General features: G+C 40.9%; 1 protein-coding gene across 1 annotated transcript; it reads left to right on the plus strand.

The window, feature by feature from the left end:
• The first annotated feature begins 10,971 nt into the window (after positions 1–10,971).
• On the plus strand, positions 10,972–18,206 carry si:dkey-29h14.10 (uncharacterized). The gene is made up of 4 exons (XM_062992275.1): positions 10,972–11,182; positions 11,254–11,301; positions 14,238–14,357; positions 17,581–18,206. Exons 1-4 carry the CDS (start codon positions 10,972–10,974, stop codon positions 17,766–17,768), a joined length of 567 nt encoding a protein of 188 aa, XP_062848345.1. The 3' UTR covers positions 17,769–18,206.
• Positions 18,207–19,048: the final 842 nt, after the last annotated feature.

The raw sequence follows: 19,048 nt of genomic DNA on the forward strand, positions 1-19,048 counted from the left end.
TTCTGTGGTGCCAGATTGGCCCGCTAGTTCACTGTCTGGAACCTCTTTTTTCCGGTGGAAACACGCGGAACCGGTTCAAAATCAAGTTCGGGAACCGGAACGGGCTCCGTGCCGCGTCGGTGGAAAAGGAGGAAACCCACGCAGTAGGGTTGCCAACCATCCCGTAAAATACAGAATCATTCCTTAATTGGAAACTAAACGTGGTGTTCCGTATTGAACTGATACGGGACGCACTTTGTTCCGTATTTTTATCAGTGGGAGAGAAATGCTGCAGATTAGACTGAGACAGGGTAATATGTATGAAACAGAAGGAAACTGCTGCTACCGTGGTAATTACAAAGCGTTTGGTTATTATTTTAAGTAGTAACACAAGCAGGGCCGGCGCATTTTAAGTAGTAACACAAGCAGCGCCCCCCCCCCCCCCCCCCCCCCCCGATTTTCTCACTGCCCCCCTAAGCAACGCAGTCCAGAACGGGGGCTGCATGTCAGTGTGAAGATGGATTATGTAAAAATGTTGTTTGCACTATTGAGAAAAAATGTTACCTATGACGGTGTAAGACCCGTTATATTTTTTATAGGTGCAACCCTAACTGCCTACCCCCCTCCGCTCCCGCTCAGGTAAACACCTGCCATTTCACCCCCCACCCTATGCCCTCCGCCAACCCGCCAGCCCAGGGTGTTCCTTATTTCCAGTTCTAAAAGTTGGCAACCCTTCCACGCAGACACGGGAAGAATATGCAAGAATACCCCTCCTGAGGATCGAACCCAGGACCTTCTTGCTGTAAGGCGACAGTGTTACCCACTTAACCACCGTGCTGCCCCTGTTAATATTTACATTTACATTTTCGACATTTAGCAGACGCCTTTATCCAAAGCGACTTACATTAGTGTGACAGTGTGTACAGTACAGTCTGAGCAATTGAGGGTTAAGGGCCTTGCTCACGGGCCCAACAGCAGCAACCCGGCAGTGGTGGGGCTTGAACCGGTGACCTTCTGATTACTAGTCCAGTACCTTAACTAGGCTACAACGTCCCTATATTTAACATTATCCCCACAACCACATCTAAATAAATAAATAAATGTAACCAATATATGGTGTGTTACTGCCAAGCTTTCATTTTCATTTTAGTTCATTTACAGACCAATTAACTTATAGTAACTGCTATAAAATTATCTTTTATCAGGGGACTTATCTGACTGCAGCACTCATTTCTACTGTCTGTCAGTCCATCTGACATGAACTTGGGTCCATATAACTTAGCGTCATTCCTGTACTGTGGTATTTCTCTGTGTGTAAAACAGTTTCAGGTTGCATTTATTAATGCTGTGGTTTATTAATTTATTAATGCTGTGGTTTGTTTATTAGGATTTGAACATATGTTTTACACTTTAGTCACTTTCATTTAGGACATGTGGTTAGGTTACACATGATTCATGAGCAGTTTTGTATCTCCAATTCACCTAACTTGCATGTCTTTGTATCTTCAATTCACCTAACTTGCATGTCTTTGTATCTTCAATTCACCTAACTTACATGTCTTTTGGACAGAAAGGAAATTGTCCAACTGGAAATTTAACCCAGGACCTCACTGCTGCTGGGCGACAGTGCTATCCACCAAGACACCGTGCCACCCATACTCTGAAATAGTCCAGAGCCCATGTGGCTAAATTTTACATTAGTATGACTCATTCTCATTCAATCTGATGGCTCAAGATCACATACATTCATCAGTGGTCTTGCCTTGTTAATGCTGATACCAACGCTGCTGCTCAGAAACCCCAGCAAAAAGCTAAATCTAACACTGCTGCACCACAGCACAAAGCTAGATCAGAATATTACTTCCCCTTCAGTTACAAAACAGATCTGAATTACTGCAAGGCCTTTGTGAGATTCCCAAATGCAGTGAAAACACAGAAAGAGCCAGAAGTGTCAGCCAGTCACAGTGGCACAGCAATGTCACCACAGACACCCTTGTTGTACTGGTGCTGGTCATAAAATTAGAATATCATGAAAAAGTTGATTTATTTCAGTAATTCCATTCAAAAAGTGAAACTTGTATATTATATTCATTCATTACACACAGACTGATATATTTCAAATGTTTATTTCTTTTAATGTTGATGATTATAACTGACAACTAATGAAAACCCCAAATTCAGTATCTCAGAAAATTAGAATATTGTGACAAGGTACAATATTGAAGACACCTGGTGCCACACTCTAATCAGCTAATTAACTCAAAACACATGCAAAGGCCTTTAAATGGCCTCTCAGTTTAGTTCTGTAGGCTACACAATCATGGGGAAGACTGCTGACTTGACAGTTGTACAAAAGACGACCATTGACACCTTGCACAAGCAGGGCAAGACACAAAAGGTCATTGCTAAAGAGGCTGGCTGTTCACAGAGCTCTGTGTCCAAGCACATTAATAGAGAGGTGAAGGAAAGGAAAAGATGTGGTAGAAAAAGTGTACAAGCAATAGGGATAACTGCACCCTGGAGAGGATTGTGAAACAAAACCCATTCAACAATGTGGGGGAGATTCACAAAGAGTGGACTGCAGCTGGAGTCAGTGCTTCAAGAACCACCACGCACAGACATATGCAAGACATGGGTTTCAGCTGTCGCATTCCTTGTGTTAAGCCACTCTTGAACAAGAGACAGCGTCAGAAGCGTCTCGCCTGGGCTAAAGACAAAAAGGACTGCTGAGTGGTCCAAAGTTATGTGCAGTTATGAAAGTAAATTTTGCATTACCTTTGGAAATCAAGGTCCCAGAGTCTGGAGGAAGAGAGGAGAGGCACAGAATCCACGTTGCTTGAGGTCCAGTGTAAAGTTTCCAAAGTCAGTGATGGTTTGGAGTGCCATGTCATCTGCTGGTGTTGGTCTACTGTGTTTTCTGAGGTCCAAGGTCAACACAGCCGTCTACCAGGAAGTTTTAGAGCACTTCATGCTTCCTGCTGCTGACCAACTTTATGGAAATGCAGATTTCATTTTCCAACAGGACTTGGCACCTGCACACAGTGCCAAAGCTACCCAGTACCTGGTTTAAGGACCATGGTATCCCTGTTCTTAATTGGCCAGCAAACTCGCCTGACCTTAACCCCATAGAAAATCTATGGGGTATTGTGAAGAGGAAGATGCGATACGCCAGACCCAACAATTCAGAAGAGCTGAAGGCCACTATCAGAGCAACCTGGGCTCTCATAACACCTGAGCAGTGCCACAGACTGATGGACTCCATGTCACGCCGCATTGCTGCAGTAATCCAGGCAAAAGGAGCCCCAACTAAGTATTGAGTGCTGTACATGCTCATACTTTTCATGTTTATACTTTTCAGTTGGCCAACATTTCTAAAAATCCTTTTTTTGTATTGGTCTTAAGTAATATTCTAATTTTCTGAGATACTGAATTTGGGGTTTTCATTAGTTGTCAGTTATAATCATCAACATTAAAAGAAATAAACATTTGAAATATATCAGTCTGTGTGTAATGAATGAATATAATATACAAGTTTCACTTTTTGAATGGAATTACTAAAATAAATCAACTTTTTCATGATATTCTAATTTTATGACCAGCACCAGTATATGTTGGCAATGACACAAGCAAGCAAGAGTCTGAAGTTTTAAAAAGAGACTTTAATTATCTGTTTAACACACTTAGCAAACTCTTATCAGTAATGTACAGTCTTACCAGTTGTCCTCTACTTGCATGGGGAACTAATACGTTCTCAAGGTTACTTGGATTAAACACTTGGCTACATAAATGCTGTTGGTCAAATGATTTGAACCTTACTGACAACTTTAGCTTGTTTTTTTAGGGGGAAGAGATTTTTTTATGGAGATGGACTGCACACTAACAAGAGGGGTGTCAAATCTGACAGAGAACCTCATTTTCTCATTGCACAATTTTCCCACTCCCTATTATTGGAGACACGTCAGCAAACAAAACCCAGGTACTCTGCAGCTGACGTAATCACTCCAGAGCCATATCATCCTCCTCCCACTGAGAATGCCCTAGGGGAGCTGCAGACACTGGATGTGAATGGTAACAATCAACTTTATCAGATTCTGGAGACAACAAAACCTTAAGAACAATCCACACTGTCCTCTATTTCCACCACTCCATTACCCCACTTAAACCTTCCAGCAACCATGGAGAAGCTGATATGGGCTGTGGGCTGTCACTTTTCCTGTTAGCCAGCCCTCCAGTACAAAGAAGAACCATTACAGCTTTTCCTCCACCCTCATCTACTGCTTCAACCTCACTTCCCTTGACCAGACTTTCCCCTTAGAAGAATCAAGCTCTGCTACCACCCATAGCACCTTAAAGAAAAAGACAAGCTCCTCAACTACCAAAAAGGCAGCTTTTCTACTTTATAGTCAGCTGTAGGTCCACCCAACTTTGGTGAATTGACATGTTTCAGGTCGGCTGCTGCTACAGTAGTGATGTCAGCAGTACATGTTTTCAAAACAAGCTTGGACCCTGTGTGCCTGTAATCTGTTCTATTCCTGTACTTATCAGAAACAGAAAGAACTGAGTGTACATGTCAGATACTGTAAATGGAGATCTGCAGTATGTAACGTGAGTCAGAGCTTCTAGAGAAAAGTACATAAGTTACTTAGCTCTTCTATATATTATATCTCTGAGAAACATGTCTCATTTAGTTAATGAATTGATTACAACACATGGGCTTTATTTTGATCAGTCATGGCTAAATTAATGCAGTGCTGCAACTGTATGAATAAAGTCTTATAATGTGTAAGCAGAAAAGGTGAAGGTCCAGCTGCTGTGTTCCATTTGGTGACTTCACATCATTTAAAGATCTCAATTCTGTATGTGACTCCAAAAACAAGTATGCAGTTTCTTGGCAACATGTCCTTTGGATGGTCAATATGTATGTTAAAATCAACAGCAATAACAAAATGTTTAAATGCCTTGAGCACATCACTAACTGGATGAAACAGAATTTTCTTAGGGGGGGGGGGGGGGGGGTTGGTGCTGGAGCCTATCCCAGCTTTTGAATGGGCGCAAGGCACACAGTAACACCCTGGCACCAGTCCATCGCAGGGCAGGCACAAATAAACACACACACACACACACATAGGGCAATTCAGTGTCTCCAATTAACCTGACTGCATGTTTTTGGACTGTGGGAAGAAACCGGAGCTCCCGGAGAAAACCCACACAGACACAGGGAGAACATGCAAACTCCACACAGAAAGGACCTGGACCACCCCACCTGGGGATCAAACCCAGGACCTTCTTGCTGTGAGGCAACAGTGCTACCCACCGAGCCACTGTGCCGCCAACAGACTAAACACTGAGAATCAGCATTTAAAGCTCTGACTTTAGATACTTTTATATCCAGACTTAAAACATTCCTATTTGACCAGGTTTACAACTCAGTTTAAAACACTGCTCACTTTTTATTCTGCTACAGCATGTTACTTAATTTTTTTGTTTTGTTTGTTTTATTAATCATGTTTTAACAAACAAAAAATGGGATAAGCACAAATGAATGTGGTGGCAAAAATAACAGCCACAAAGTAACATATGAAAAACATAAAACATTTGCAGCCCATACTGGAGAAAGATGATAGAAAGGAAAGGAGCAGAAATTAAAACTGGTTGTCACAACAGATCAAGCTACTAAAAGCACCTGTAACAACCCAGGTAAGAGAAAAGAATGAAAACAAGCCAGGAATGGCAAGGCATGATGGCACCACATCTGGGGCAGCTCACTCATACAGGGCAGTTTCCTTATTATGACTGAAAAGTGTTGCAACACCGGGTGAGTTTCCAGAAAGAGATCTAAGTGTGCTGGTTTCATAAACCAGCAGAAAACCAGACATGATCAAGCCCAACATAGTTTCAGAAAACATATGTTTGCCAACAGAGGAGCTAGCAAATCTGTATAAAAAAAAACCCTGATAAATAAAAACACTTCCACCTGATTTTCAAAGCTGGTTTCTTTTGCCAAATACTAATCTTTCGGTTTTATGTTTGAACAACAGCAAATACTGGTTAGTAACTCCTTTGCATAAACATTTTCATAAACATTTTTGAAACACATTTTCTGATTCCTAATAAGCATAAACATGTTAAAAACAAAACAAATACTGGTCTAAATTGTTTTAGCAAAGTTTTCATTCTTTAGTTGAGCTACTTTACTGTTGTATGTAATAGAGCTGTCTAGTTTCATGTATAAGGAACACAGCTACCCTACATATACCAGTGTTTTATGTGGGCATTTCAATGGACTTGGGGGGCGGCACAGTGGCTATGTGGGTAGCACTGTCACCTAACAGCAAGAAGGTCCTGGGTTCGATCCCCAGGTGGGGCGGTCCGGGTCCTTTCTGTGTGGAGTTTGCATGTTCTCCCCGTGTCTGTGTGGGTTTACTCCGGGTGCTCCGGTTTCCTCCCACTGTCCAAAGACATGCAAGTGAGGTGAACTGGAAATACAAAATTGTCCATGACTGTGTTTGATATAACCTTGTGAACTGATAAACCTTGTGTAATAAGTAACTACTGTGTCTGTCATGAATGTAAACAAAGTGTAAAACATGACGTTAAAATCCTAATAAACAAACAAACAAAACAATGGACTTTATTCAGCAGCCTCTATTCCTTCGGGAGATATTTTCTTTGTGTGGCAGAATTTGTCCCTGATCACTCAACAGAGCATTTGCACAGCTTGGCACTAAAGTTAATTGCCTGGCTTGCTATTTATCCAATTTATCTCAGTGGTGTTTAATAGGCTTGAGGTTAAGAATAGTGCTGTTTCTTTGCACCAAAATCTCACTTATAATCTCACTTAAAATAATTGATTTTACACTTATGTTAGCACTTATGTTAGGGTGTGACTGAAATACCCAATCGCAATCATTAGGATGGGTGTCCACATACTTTTGGTTATATTTCATACAGCATACACCAATTAGCCATAACATTAAAACCACCTTCTTTTTTCTACACACATTGTCTATTTTATCAGCTCCACTTACTATATAGAAGCCCTTTGTAGTTCTACAATTATTGACTGTAGTCCATCTGTTTCTCTGCATGTTTTGTTAGCCCCCTTTCATGCTGTTCTTCAATGGTCATGACCACCACAGGACCACCATAGAGTAGGTTTTATTTGGGTGGTGGATCATTCTCAGCACTGCAGTGACACTGACATGGTGGTGGTGGTGTGTTAGTGTGTCTTGTGCTGGTATGAGTGGATAAGACACAGCAATGCTGCTGGAGTTTTTAAACACCTCATTGTCACCGCTGGACTAAGAATGGTCCACCAACCAAAAATATATCCAGCCAACAGCGCCCTGTGGGCAGCGTCCTGTGACCACTGATGAAGGTCTCGAAGATGACCAACTCAAACAGCAGCAATAGATGAGCGATCGTCTCTGACTTTACATCTACAAGGTGAACCAACTAGGTAGAAGTGTCTAATAGTGGACAGTAAGTGGACACGGTATTTAAAAACTCCATCAGTGCTGCTGTGTCTGATCCACTCATACCAGCACAACACACACTAACACACCACCACCATGTCTTTGTAACTGCAGTGCTGAGAATGATCCACCACATAAATAATACCTGCTCTGTGGTGGTCCTGCGGGGGTCCTGACCATTGAAGAACAGGGTGAAAGCAGGCTAAAGAAGTATGTAGAGAAATAGATGGACTACAGTCAATAACTGTAGAACTACAAAGTGCTTCTATATGGTAAGTGGAGCTGATAAGTAGGACAGGAGGTGGTTTTAATGTTATGGCTGATCAGTGTATTTCATAATGCTGTATAAATACATGAAGCTGACGTGCAAGATCATGGTGCAGTGTAACCCATCTGCTGAAGAATGAACGAATAACAGTGAGGTCAACCTGGGAATTCCTCAAGGGGAAGCACCGTTTGGGGCGCATGCGCACTGATGCAAGTGTGCTGCTGTGGTTTCGGTTTCAAAAGGATTAGTAATAAAGTGATGTGAAGTGGTGTAACCGCTCATTTTGTGTATGTGTTTAGCTGATGGACAGAACTTTGTCCGATATGACTGTTTTATCACCCGGTAAGTTTTCATTTAATACTTATTTAATGTTTAATTTTTTAATAATACACGTAGAAAGCCGAACTCGAAAACAAGGAAGTGGTGATCGGCTTCATGTATTATTACGGTTACTCACGTAATTTGCTTTGTATCTCAAACTGCACATAAAGATTTTGAGGCTTTTATGCGGTACATTTATAATTTATTTTTGGACTGCAAAACCCTAATTCCAATATGCAAATCCTGATTTTAAGTTATTGCAAACGCCAGTTGTTTCTGCCAAGAGGGGCACAATGAGTTATTAGATCTAGAGGTGCAAGTTTTACATCGGTGATACAGGTTTTAAATTAATATTTATTTTAAATAAACGTAATGCTTAGTTAACAGCTGCGCTTTTGTGTTCACTTTGTGTTGTCATTATGTTATATTAAAATTCAGGAAGATCCGAAGCGTTTAAATGTCACATTTGCTATATACATATACACTGATCAGCCATAACATTAAAACCACCTCTTTGTTTCTACACTCACTGTCCATTTTATCAGCTCCACTTACCATATAGAAGCACGTTGTAGTTCTATAATTACTGACTGTAGTCCATATATTTCTCTACATACCTTTTTAGCCTGCTTTCACCCTGTTTTTCAATGGTCAGGACCCCCACAGGACCACCACAGAGCAGGTATTATTTAGGTGGTGGATCTTTTTTCAGCACTGCAGTGACACTGACATGGTGGTGGTGTTTTAGTGTGTGTTGTGCTGGTATGAGTGGATCAGACTCAGTGTCCACTCTATTAGACACTCCTACCTAGTTGGTCCACCTTGTAGATGTAAATTCAGAGACGATCGTTCATCTATTGCTGCTGTTTGAGTTGGTCATCTTGTAGACCCTCATCAGTGGTCACAGGATGCTGCCCATGGGTCACTGTTGGCTGGATATTCTTGGTTGGTGGACTATTCTCAGTCTAGCACTGACAGTGAGGTGTTTAAAAACTCCATCAGCATTGCTGTTTCTCATCCACTCTTACCAGCACAACACACACTAACACACCACCACCATATCAGTGTCACTGTAGTGCTGAGAATGAGCCACCACCCAAATAATACCTAGTCTGTGGGGGTCCTGACCATTGAATAACAGCATGAAAGCAGGCTAACAAAGCATGCAGAGAAACAGATGGACTACAGTCAGTAATTGTAGAACTACAAAGTGCTTCTATATGGTAAGTGGAGCTGATTAAATGGACAGTGAGTGTAGCAACAAGGAGGTGGTTTTATGGTTTTATATTATGGCTGATCGGTGTACATATACAACCCGAAATCAGAAGGAGTTGGGACAGTATGGAAAACGCAAATTAAAAAACCCACAGTGTTTCTTACATTTACTTTGACTTTTATTTCATTGCAGACAGTTCGAACCCAAGATATTTCATGTTTTGACTGGTCAATATCATTTCAGTTATACATACACAATATACATACTGTACATTACCGCATTTAAACCTGCAACACATTCCAATAAAGGTTGGGACAGGAAAATTTAGAGTTAATAATGGTTTAAAAACAGGTGATTGTTATTGATTTGGTACAAAACAAGTATCCACATAAGGCTGAGTCTTTGAGGATCAAAGATGGGCAAAGGATCTCCAATTTGCCAACAAATGTGTGAGAAAATTATTGAAATGTTTCAATGCAGTGTTCCTTGAAAGTCTAAGCCTAACACCTGTAATCTGTAAACCGTCATTTATCTACAGCTGATTTAACTACATGGACAAGGGATTTCTTTGGCCAACCTTTGCCAAGCACTACAATATGGAGTTACATTTACAAATGCCACATAATTCTTTACTTGCTAAAAAAAAGAAGGCTTATGTTAACCAAATTCAGTGTAGGCCACTGGATGTCCCTTGGATACAACTAGTTAAACCATGTCTCCATAGACCTTGCTTTTGTGCTCAGGGGCATAAACATGTTGTAAAAGAAAGGGGATTTCCCCCAAACTGTTGCCACAATGTTTAAAGTGTTTTATTTATCTTAAATAATTCTGATACACCTAGCAATGAATGTTGCAGAAGCAACTAAATTGAATCATTGGGACAGGCTCTACATACACCGATCAGCCATAACATTAAAACCACCTCCTTCTTTCTACACTCACTGTCCATTTTATCAGCTCCACTTACCATATAGGAGCACTTTGTCATTCTACAATTACTGACAGTAGTCCATCTGTTTCTATGCATGCTTTGTTAACCCCCTTTCATGCTGTTCTTCAATGGTCAGGACCCCCACAGGACCACCACAGAGTAGGTATTATTTAGGTGGTGGATCATTCTCAGCACTGCAGTGACACTGACATGGTGGTGGTGTGTTAGTGTGTTGTGCTCTGTGGTGGTCCTGTGGGGGTCCTGACCATTGAAGAACAGGGTGAAAGCAGGCTAAAAGTCAGTAATTGTAGAACTACAAAGTGCTTCTACATAGTAAGTGGAGCTAATAAAATGGACAGTGAGTGTAGAAACAAGGAGGTGGTCATAATGTTATGGCTGATCGGTGTATATTTGGCCATATAGTGTAATTTGTTGGCTACACGTTCCAAAAAAGTTGGGAAAAGGGCGTATTTACTACTGTGTCCTTTTAACAGCATTTTCGGCAAATATTTGGGAACTAAGGACACCAGTTGTTGTAGTTGTAAAAGTTCATTTTTTTCCAGATGTTGCTTGGTAGTAAGAGGTCTCCTTTGTTGTACATTACGCTTCATAACATTGCAGCTGTAACCATTGCATTGCTGTTGGTTGATCTACAACCTGCCTTAAGATTATTATTTTAGTAATAAAATCTTTATGAATAAATAAATGTATTTTCTCTCCTTGAATAGAGAAAGCTCTGCAGCGTGAGCTGAACACACTGAGTAAGTGTATGTCTGCATGCATGGTACAGCAGATCTCCGTTTGCCTAAGAGGCTCACGTGTACTTACCGACCATGAGGTTCAGATAATCCGTGCCGAGCCTACAGAATCCCAGCAGGCCGCACGCCTCCTGCAAACACTCCTGCGCAAGGGCAGCAAGTCATGCCTGCTCTTTTTCCGATGCCTGAGTGCATGTGACCGGTCGCTCTTCCATACCGTTACTAGAGGTGCAGGTAAGTGCATAGTGTTTGGTTAATAAAGGAATCTAAGAAGACTGTCTCTAATTTGTTTGTCTGTCCTGCAGTGAAAGTATCCGATGAAGATCACCGTCATGAGAACTGTTCATTTTCAGGTATGTATTAGTAGTTTTTGTTTTGTTTTGTTAAGTGACTGTATAGTATCTAAATGATCAGAACAGCAGTTTATGGGGTGGTCTAATATGCTTGCCTACCATTGCTGGGAGCTCGAGCTTTGAGCTTGAATCGCAGTGGTGTTATCGACCTGGCTGAGCATCTAATAGGCACAACTGACCATGCCAAATGAAGGGTGATGCTGTAACTGACACCACTGCTGACTGGTTTGTGTGTCGGAGGGAGATGGGGTTGTTCTGCAGCTCCTCCTCAGTCAAAGCAGGAGTGGTGCAAGTAGCAAAGCAATTCCAAAAGGAAACGGGAACAATGCAAAATAGAAAAGTAATTTATACACTGATCAGCCATAACATTAAAACCACCTCCTTGTTTCTGTCCATTTTATCAGTTTCACTTACCATATAGAAGCATTTTGAAGTTCTACAATTACTGACTGTAGTCCATCTATTTCTCTACATACTTTTTTAGCTTGCTTTCACCCCATTTTTCAATGGTCAGGACCACCACAGAGCAGGTATTATTTAGGTGGTGGATCATTCTCAGCACTGCAGCGACACTGACATGGTGGTGGTGTGTTAGTGTGTGTTGTGCTGTTATGAGTGGATCAGACACAGCAGCGCTGCTGGAGTTTTTAAATACCGTGTCCACTCACTGTCCACTCTATTAGACACTCCTACCTAGTTGGTCCACCTTGTCGATGTAAAGTCAGAGACGATCGCACATTTATTACTACTGTTTGAGTTGGTCATCTTCTAGACCTTCATCAGTGGTCACAGGATGCTGCCCACGGGGCGCTGTTGGCTGGATATATTTTTGGTTGGTGGACTATTCTCAGACCAGCAGTGACAGTGAGGTGTTTAAAAACTCCATCAGCATTGCTGTGTCTTATCCACTCATACCAGCACAACACACACTAACACACCACCACCATGTCAGTGTCACTGCAGTGTTGAGAATCATCCACCACCCAAATAATACCTACTCTGTAGTGGTCCTGTGGGGGTCCTGACCATTGAAGAACACGGTAAAAGCAGGCTAAAAAATATGTAGAGAAACAGATGGACTACAGTAAGTAGTTGTAGAACTACAAAGTGCTTCTATATAGTAAGTGGAGCTGATAAAATGGACAGTGAATGTAGAAACAAGGAGGTGGTTTTAATGTTATGGCTGATCAGTGTATAAGACATGGTTTGACTAGGTGTGTGCAAAGGAGCTCTAGTTGTCAACACAGAGCCCTTGGTCACAACCCTAAACTTACTCACTATATTGACAAAACTCACTATATTGACATATCTCTGCAGATATGATACGCTTTTAGAAAGGGTTCCAAGAAGAGTGGATGCTAAAAAGTAAAGAGGAAGCAATTAAATAAAAATGCATCTGGTTTTGGAATAGGATGCCCAGCAAGCTCATGGACCAATACGTACATATAGTGTATGTAATTTCATGCTATATAAATAAAATGGCACACAGTATGTTGACCTGCCTATTTCTGAGTTCAGGTATTTATAAAACTTTTAAGAATTCGCTCAGGGTGCTCAGGTGGCGCAGCAGTAAAATACGCTAGCACACCAGCGCTGGGATTTAGAATACATCGTATCGAATTTCAGCTCTGCCATCTGGCTGGGCTGGGTGGCCGCATGAAACAACGATTGGCTGTTGTTCACAGGGTGGGAAAAGCCGGACCGGGTCCCTTATAACTGGTGCAATTACGACCTCTGCTGGCTGATTGATGGCACATGCACATAGTTGAGGAATAATGCTGATCAGGGAGTGGCTCTCCGTGCACAAAAGCTGATCAGCATATGAACTCGCCTCGTGCAGGTGAAAAGAGACAGTTGGTACTGCGCATGTGTCGGAGGGGGCGTGTGTCAGTTACAAAGCTTCTCAGTCATCAGTGGAGGGTTGTATCGGTAGAGGTGAAGCATAACGCAATCAGTGTAATTCAGTACGACTAGATTAGAGGAGAAAATGGGGGGGCGGATCTGCTCAGATAGTTACTAACTTAAAAACTTCTAGCTAGAGCCGCTCAGGTGGCGCAGCGGTAAAAAAAAACACACGCTGGAACCAGAGCTGGGATCTCGAATACATCGTATTGAATCTCAGCTCTGCCTGCCGGCTAGGCTGAGCGGCCACATGCACAACTATTGGCCTGTTGATCAGATATGGGTGGGATTAAGCCGGATAGGGTCTCTCTCGCTAATTGATGGTGCCTGCACAGAATGTGCAGAGTGCTCTCAGGGTGTGTCTCTCCGTACACAGTGCTGATCTGCACTGCACTTGTCAAAGTGTAGGTGATAAGATGCATACGGCATGCTGCCCATGTGGGCGTCGTTCTCCTCATTCAGAGCAGGGATCGGCATTGGTGGAGAGGAAGCATGACGCAATCGGGCAATTGGATGCGCTAAAAGGGAGGGAGAAAATGCATAAACAAAATATAAATATATATAACTTCTAGCTAAAAGTTTTAGCTTAAGAGCGATTTTAGCATATTACCAATCTTAGAAAAAACACTCTGAGCTCAGTAAGAAGCAGGACTGACCCCATTGCTAGGTGGGGTTGTTAACCAGACCAAACACCCCCTTCCCCTCCTAATTATGATTTATTCTAAGCCTGTTTTACGCTAAATACACACCTATTTATTTAGATTTGGGCATTTTCATCCAGCATTGGTGCCCTACCTCACAACTGATCATTTGAGTCACAAATTACGACAGACCCTTTTGCAAAATCTTGTAAAGGTTTTTTCAGGCTGTTATAGCTGCAAAGAGGGGACTCGATATGAATGTCTTTTAATCAACGACCCCATGATCAGGTGTCCATGTACTTTTGCTATACAGTGTACATGTTTAATTTTCTATTTAAATCTGCATCACACAGTGGTCCTTTATTCTGTTTTTTCTGTCTTTACTTTTGACAGGAACAACTGGAAGCAATCCCTCAAGTATCATAAATATTCACAATTCCCTACTGACCAACTGCATTATTGGAAGCAACAATGGCTTCCGCTGTCAACTCTCTAAGCCTGATGTCACTAGTGGTAAGAATAGCTCAAAAGTGTTTAACATCTGCACCATTGTCAACAAAAAATAAAAAAAACAGCTCAAGCTCAATAGCTCATATTGCAAGAAATTTAGGAATTAAAACTTCCACTGTGAATGATAATATTACAACTATTAAAGGAATCCAGATACATCTTTGTGCCTAATGGCACAATTCCCAGATGCCACTACATGCTTCTGTATGCTTCTACAGAAATGCTTCTGTACTGAATGTCACCAAATGGACTAGAAATACAGTGGTACCTTGTAACTCAACGTCCCCTAAACTCAAAATCTTTGAAACTCTGCGCCCTTTGTCAAGAAATTTGTACCCTTAAACTCAATGTTTCCCTTAAACTCAACATGTTCAGTTTCTCTAAAAAAATTTATTTATTTAATTTCAAATTAACAATGAACAGCCACTTTGTTCAGCACTCGGCTTGAGCGGTGTGGTAAAACGTCATCAAAGTGCGCATATGAGATGAATCTGCATTTGTGTGGAATAACCGTCAAATCCACTCTGAAAGCATCCACATGTATCTGTGTTTAGCTGGATTTTCCTCCTGTTTCACATTTAAACTTGTGTTATAGCTCGGGGCTCTAAGAAATTGTAAATTGAATAAGCTTTTTTTTTTGGAGGGAGTCTAAAATGCTTATCTTTAAAAAGCAGCGCAAAAGCTAATGTGCCGCTTGTCGTGTGAATGCTCCTTTACGGAACGATATACGAAATTCTAAGATCAAGAATCTCCACGATTAAGAAGCATAAGGAAACAATTAAGAAATAAAGGTGAACTGCAGGTTTTATTGTATTTTTTATTGATTTTTATACTGCACAGAATCGAGGGATAATGAGGACCCAGGGTGTGGCTCTCCATACACAAAGCTGATCCACTTATGAACTCTGGTAAAAAGATGCAGTCGGCTACTGCACACGTTTCAGAGTGTGTCAGTCACGGCTCTCCTCAACCAGGGTGGAGATCCACATCAGTAGAGAGGAAGCATAATGCAATAGGGTGATTGGATACGACTAGATTGGGAGGAAAATTGTAGGAAAATGCATAAAAAAGGCCCTGTGATGGATTGGCGCCCTGTTCAGATTATTCCTGCCTAGTGCCCAGTGTTTTCCAGGAAACAGGACCAGCCATGACTCTGACCAGGATAAAGTGGTTGATGACATTAAATAGGAACTGTATAACAGTGTAATTGAAGAAACTGAGTCAAGTATTTCGTATCTTATAATTTTACAATATTAGTCAGGTTATTTATTTATTAATATCAGTGTATTTAGAAGGGATGTTAGTGATGTGCACATCTGTACGTACTAATACCTATCTGTTACGAACATTAATCAATGATTAGCTAAACCCAACCAAAAGAATTATACACACTTATTCATTTACTTGCTCACTCATATTTTAAAGCAGGGAATCCACCTGTGCACAAAGAGCTTAACGGGGAAAAAATACAATTGAAAAGGTTTCCTCTTTTAAAACAAACACAATGGCCCTAAAACAATGCTAGTGGTGTAGTCCAGACCAAAGGTTTTAAGTCAAACAAAGATAGGTGGCTTTGAGTACACCACTGGTGGTAACCCATAAGCATTCAGTTCCCAATTTGTTCCAACTTAAAATGTGCTTGTGTTAAAGGGCAAGTATTCAAGATTCAAGATTCAAGATTTACTTTAGTCATTTTACTGTACACCAAAGTGTACAGAAAAAACGAGATTACGTGCATTGGTTCACGTTAAAAACACCACAGGTTTAAAAGATAAGAAATATATATAGAATAGTAATAGAATAGTAAAGTTAAATAATACTACTAATAATAATACTGACATTACGAAAATTGCACATTGTGAAAAATTCACAGTGGTTATACATAATGATAATTATTGCACATTTTGTTATTGCACATTTTGTTACTGCTTGTTAAGATTTAAGGATATTGCACATGTTATATCCATAGATGAAAATATGTACTTCTTTTTCTGACTAAATGCTTATAGCTCTGATCAGGAAAAAACTGGCAACCACAGTGGTGTGAATTGCATATGGGTAATCTAAATGGGTCACCCAGGAAATGGACCTGCATGTCTGCATGGTGTGAAAGTGAAAAACTTTTCATGTTTTTTACACTTAAAATCTATCTTTTACACTTAATATACACTGATCAGCCATAACATTAAAACCAACTCCTTGTTTCTACACTCACTGTCCATTTTATCAGCTCCATTTTGTAGTTCTACAACTACTGACTGTAGTCCATCTGTTTCTCTGCATGCTTTCTTAGCCCCCTTTCATGCTGTTCTTCAATGGTCAGGACTCTCCCAGGACCACTACAGAGTAGGTATTATTTAGGTGGTGGATCATTCTCAGCACTGCAGTGACACTGACATGGTGATGGTGTGTTAGTGTGTGTTGTGCTGGTATGAGTGGATACCTCACTGTCACTGCTGAACTGAGAACAGTCCACCAACCAAAAATATCCAGTGCTCCATGGGCAGCGTCCTGTGACCACTGATGAAGGTCTAGAAGATGACCAACTCAAACAGCAGCAATAGATGAGCGATCGTCTCTGACTTTACATCTACAAGGTGAACCAACTAGGTAGGAGTGTCTAATAGAGTGGACACTAAGTGGACACGGTGTTTAAAAACTCCAGCAGTAGTTCTTCTAATTGTAGAACTACAAAGTGCTTCTTTATGGTAATTGGAGCTGATAAAATGGACAGTGAGTGTAGAAACAAAGAGGTGGTTTCAATGTTATGGCTGATCTGTGTATCTTTTACACTTAAAATAGGCTGAACATTGCAAAGGTAAAATTTATCTGATGACAATCTTGAAGGAGGCAAGGATTTAAGTATTATGTCCACTTGCCATGCCATCATAGTGTCGATCTCTTGAAAGTTAATAATCAGTCAGAGAATTAGGTTAAAAGGAGACATTGAAGCAGCTGTTATTTTGAAGTCAAACATTAATTAATTGAGAAACAGTACATTTGTAGTACATTTCATCCTATCGATAAATATTCCAAAAGGTTTTGTTCTGCATTTGTTGCTTGAGTGAAACAAAATGTTTAATCCTGTTTTAATTTTTTGTTTAAAAGCAAGGTGCTCTGGCAGCCCACCACCACTATGATGTGTAGTATTTACAAGATTATTTACTTTGCAGTATAGTATTTTCATTTCCTGTGCATTTGCCAACATGTGCTTTTTTCTAAACAGGTACAGTGGAGCCTATGCCAAGGAGTGATCAGCAGATGGCAACATCAGACCCGGCGCAAACCATTCAGGTGGAAAGCTCAAAAGTAAAGTATGTCATTATTGGGGACAACAACCATATGAGCGTTACCTGTGTGGAATCAGAACCTGAGGAAGAAATTGAGAGCGAGTTTGAAGATTTGGATGGATGACGGGGATGAAATGGAACTTAAGCTGTAACTTATTATTTAGATGATGGATTTTTCTATGGATTATAGTGCATTAAACACACTATCATTTGTCATGATGGTACATTAAACTTTACATTAAAGGCATTGGATTATGCCTTACTTCAGAACCCAGTGAAAACCAGTTATGGTTAGGAAAGTATGCACATTTGTGTGACACATTTGTAAAGTTTTCTGATATGTGAAAGCTGCTGTATCATAAGGTGTTAGTGTTGCTACATTTCTGTTATTTCTGTTACAAAATGAATTCAGACTGTGGTGTGTATTTTTGATAGGCCACAGATCACCTTTGAGCCCTGCTCTTTTATGCATGTGGTTTTTTTTTCATTTCCGTTTTTATATGTATATTATATGTATATTTTAATATAAATATGTGTATTTATTAAATTTTTTACCTATTTATGTTAATATAGACCAAATATTATTTGAAGATTTTTTCATCTGGGTATGGATTTGCATCTGAATACACCTTGACCATGGCCAGGGTATAATAACAATGCATATGTCTAATGAAGAGAGAGAGTTCAAGTATTATGGGTTATTTAATAGGGTGTAGAAACCAATGTTACATTTTACATGTTGTGCACTAGTCATGGGTGGCCAAGGCTCATTGATGCACGTGAGGAGTGAAGGCTGGCCAACAGACGAGCTACTGTAGCTCAAATTGCTGAAGAAGTTAATGCTGGTTCTGTTAGAAAGGTGTCAGAATACACAGTGCATCACAATTTGTTATGTTATGTGGCTGCATTGTCGTAGACCAGTCAGGGTGCCCATGCTGACCCCTGTTCACTGCCAAAAGCGCCGACAGTGGGCACGTGAGCATCAGAACTGTACCACAGAGCAATGAAAGAAGGTGACCTGGTCTGATGAATCACGTTTTCTTGTACATCACGTGGATGGCCGGGTGCGTGTGCAATGCTTACCTGGGGAACACATGGCACCAGGATGCACTATGGGAAGAAGGCAAGCCGGCGGAGGCAGTGTGATGCTTTGGGCAACGTTCTGCCATCCATGGGTCCTGCCATCCATGTGGATGTTACTTTGACTTGTACCACCTACCTAAGCATTGTTGCAGACCATGTACACCCTTTCATGGAAACAGTGTTTTCTGATGGCTGTGGCCTCTTTCAGCAGGATAATGCGCCCTGACACAAAGCAAAAATGGTTCAGGAATGGTTTGTGGAGCACAACAACGAGTTTGAGGTGGTGACTTGGCCTCCAAATTCCACAGATCTTTATCCAGT

Source organism: Trichomycterus rosablanca, chromosome 3 (assembly GCF_030014385.1).
Source record: "Trichomycterus rosablanca isolate fTriRos1 chromosome 3, fTriRos1.hap1, whole genome shotgun sequence".
Lineage (NCBI taxonomy): Eukaryota > Metazoa > Chordata > Actinopteri > Siluriformes > Trichomycteridae > Trichomycterus > Trichomycterus rosablanca.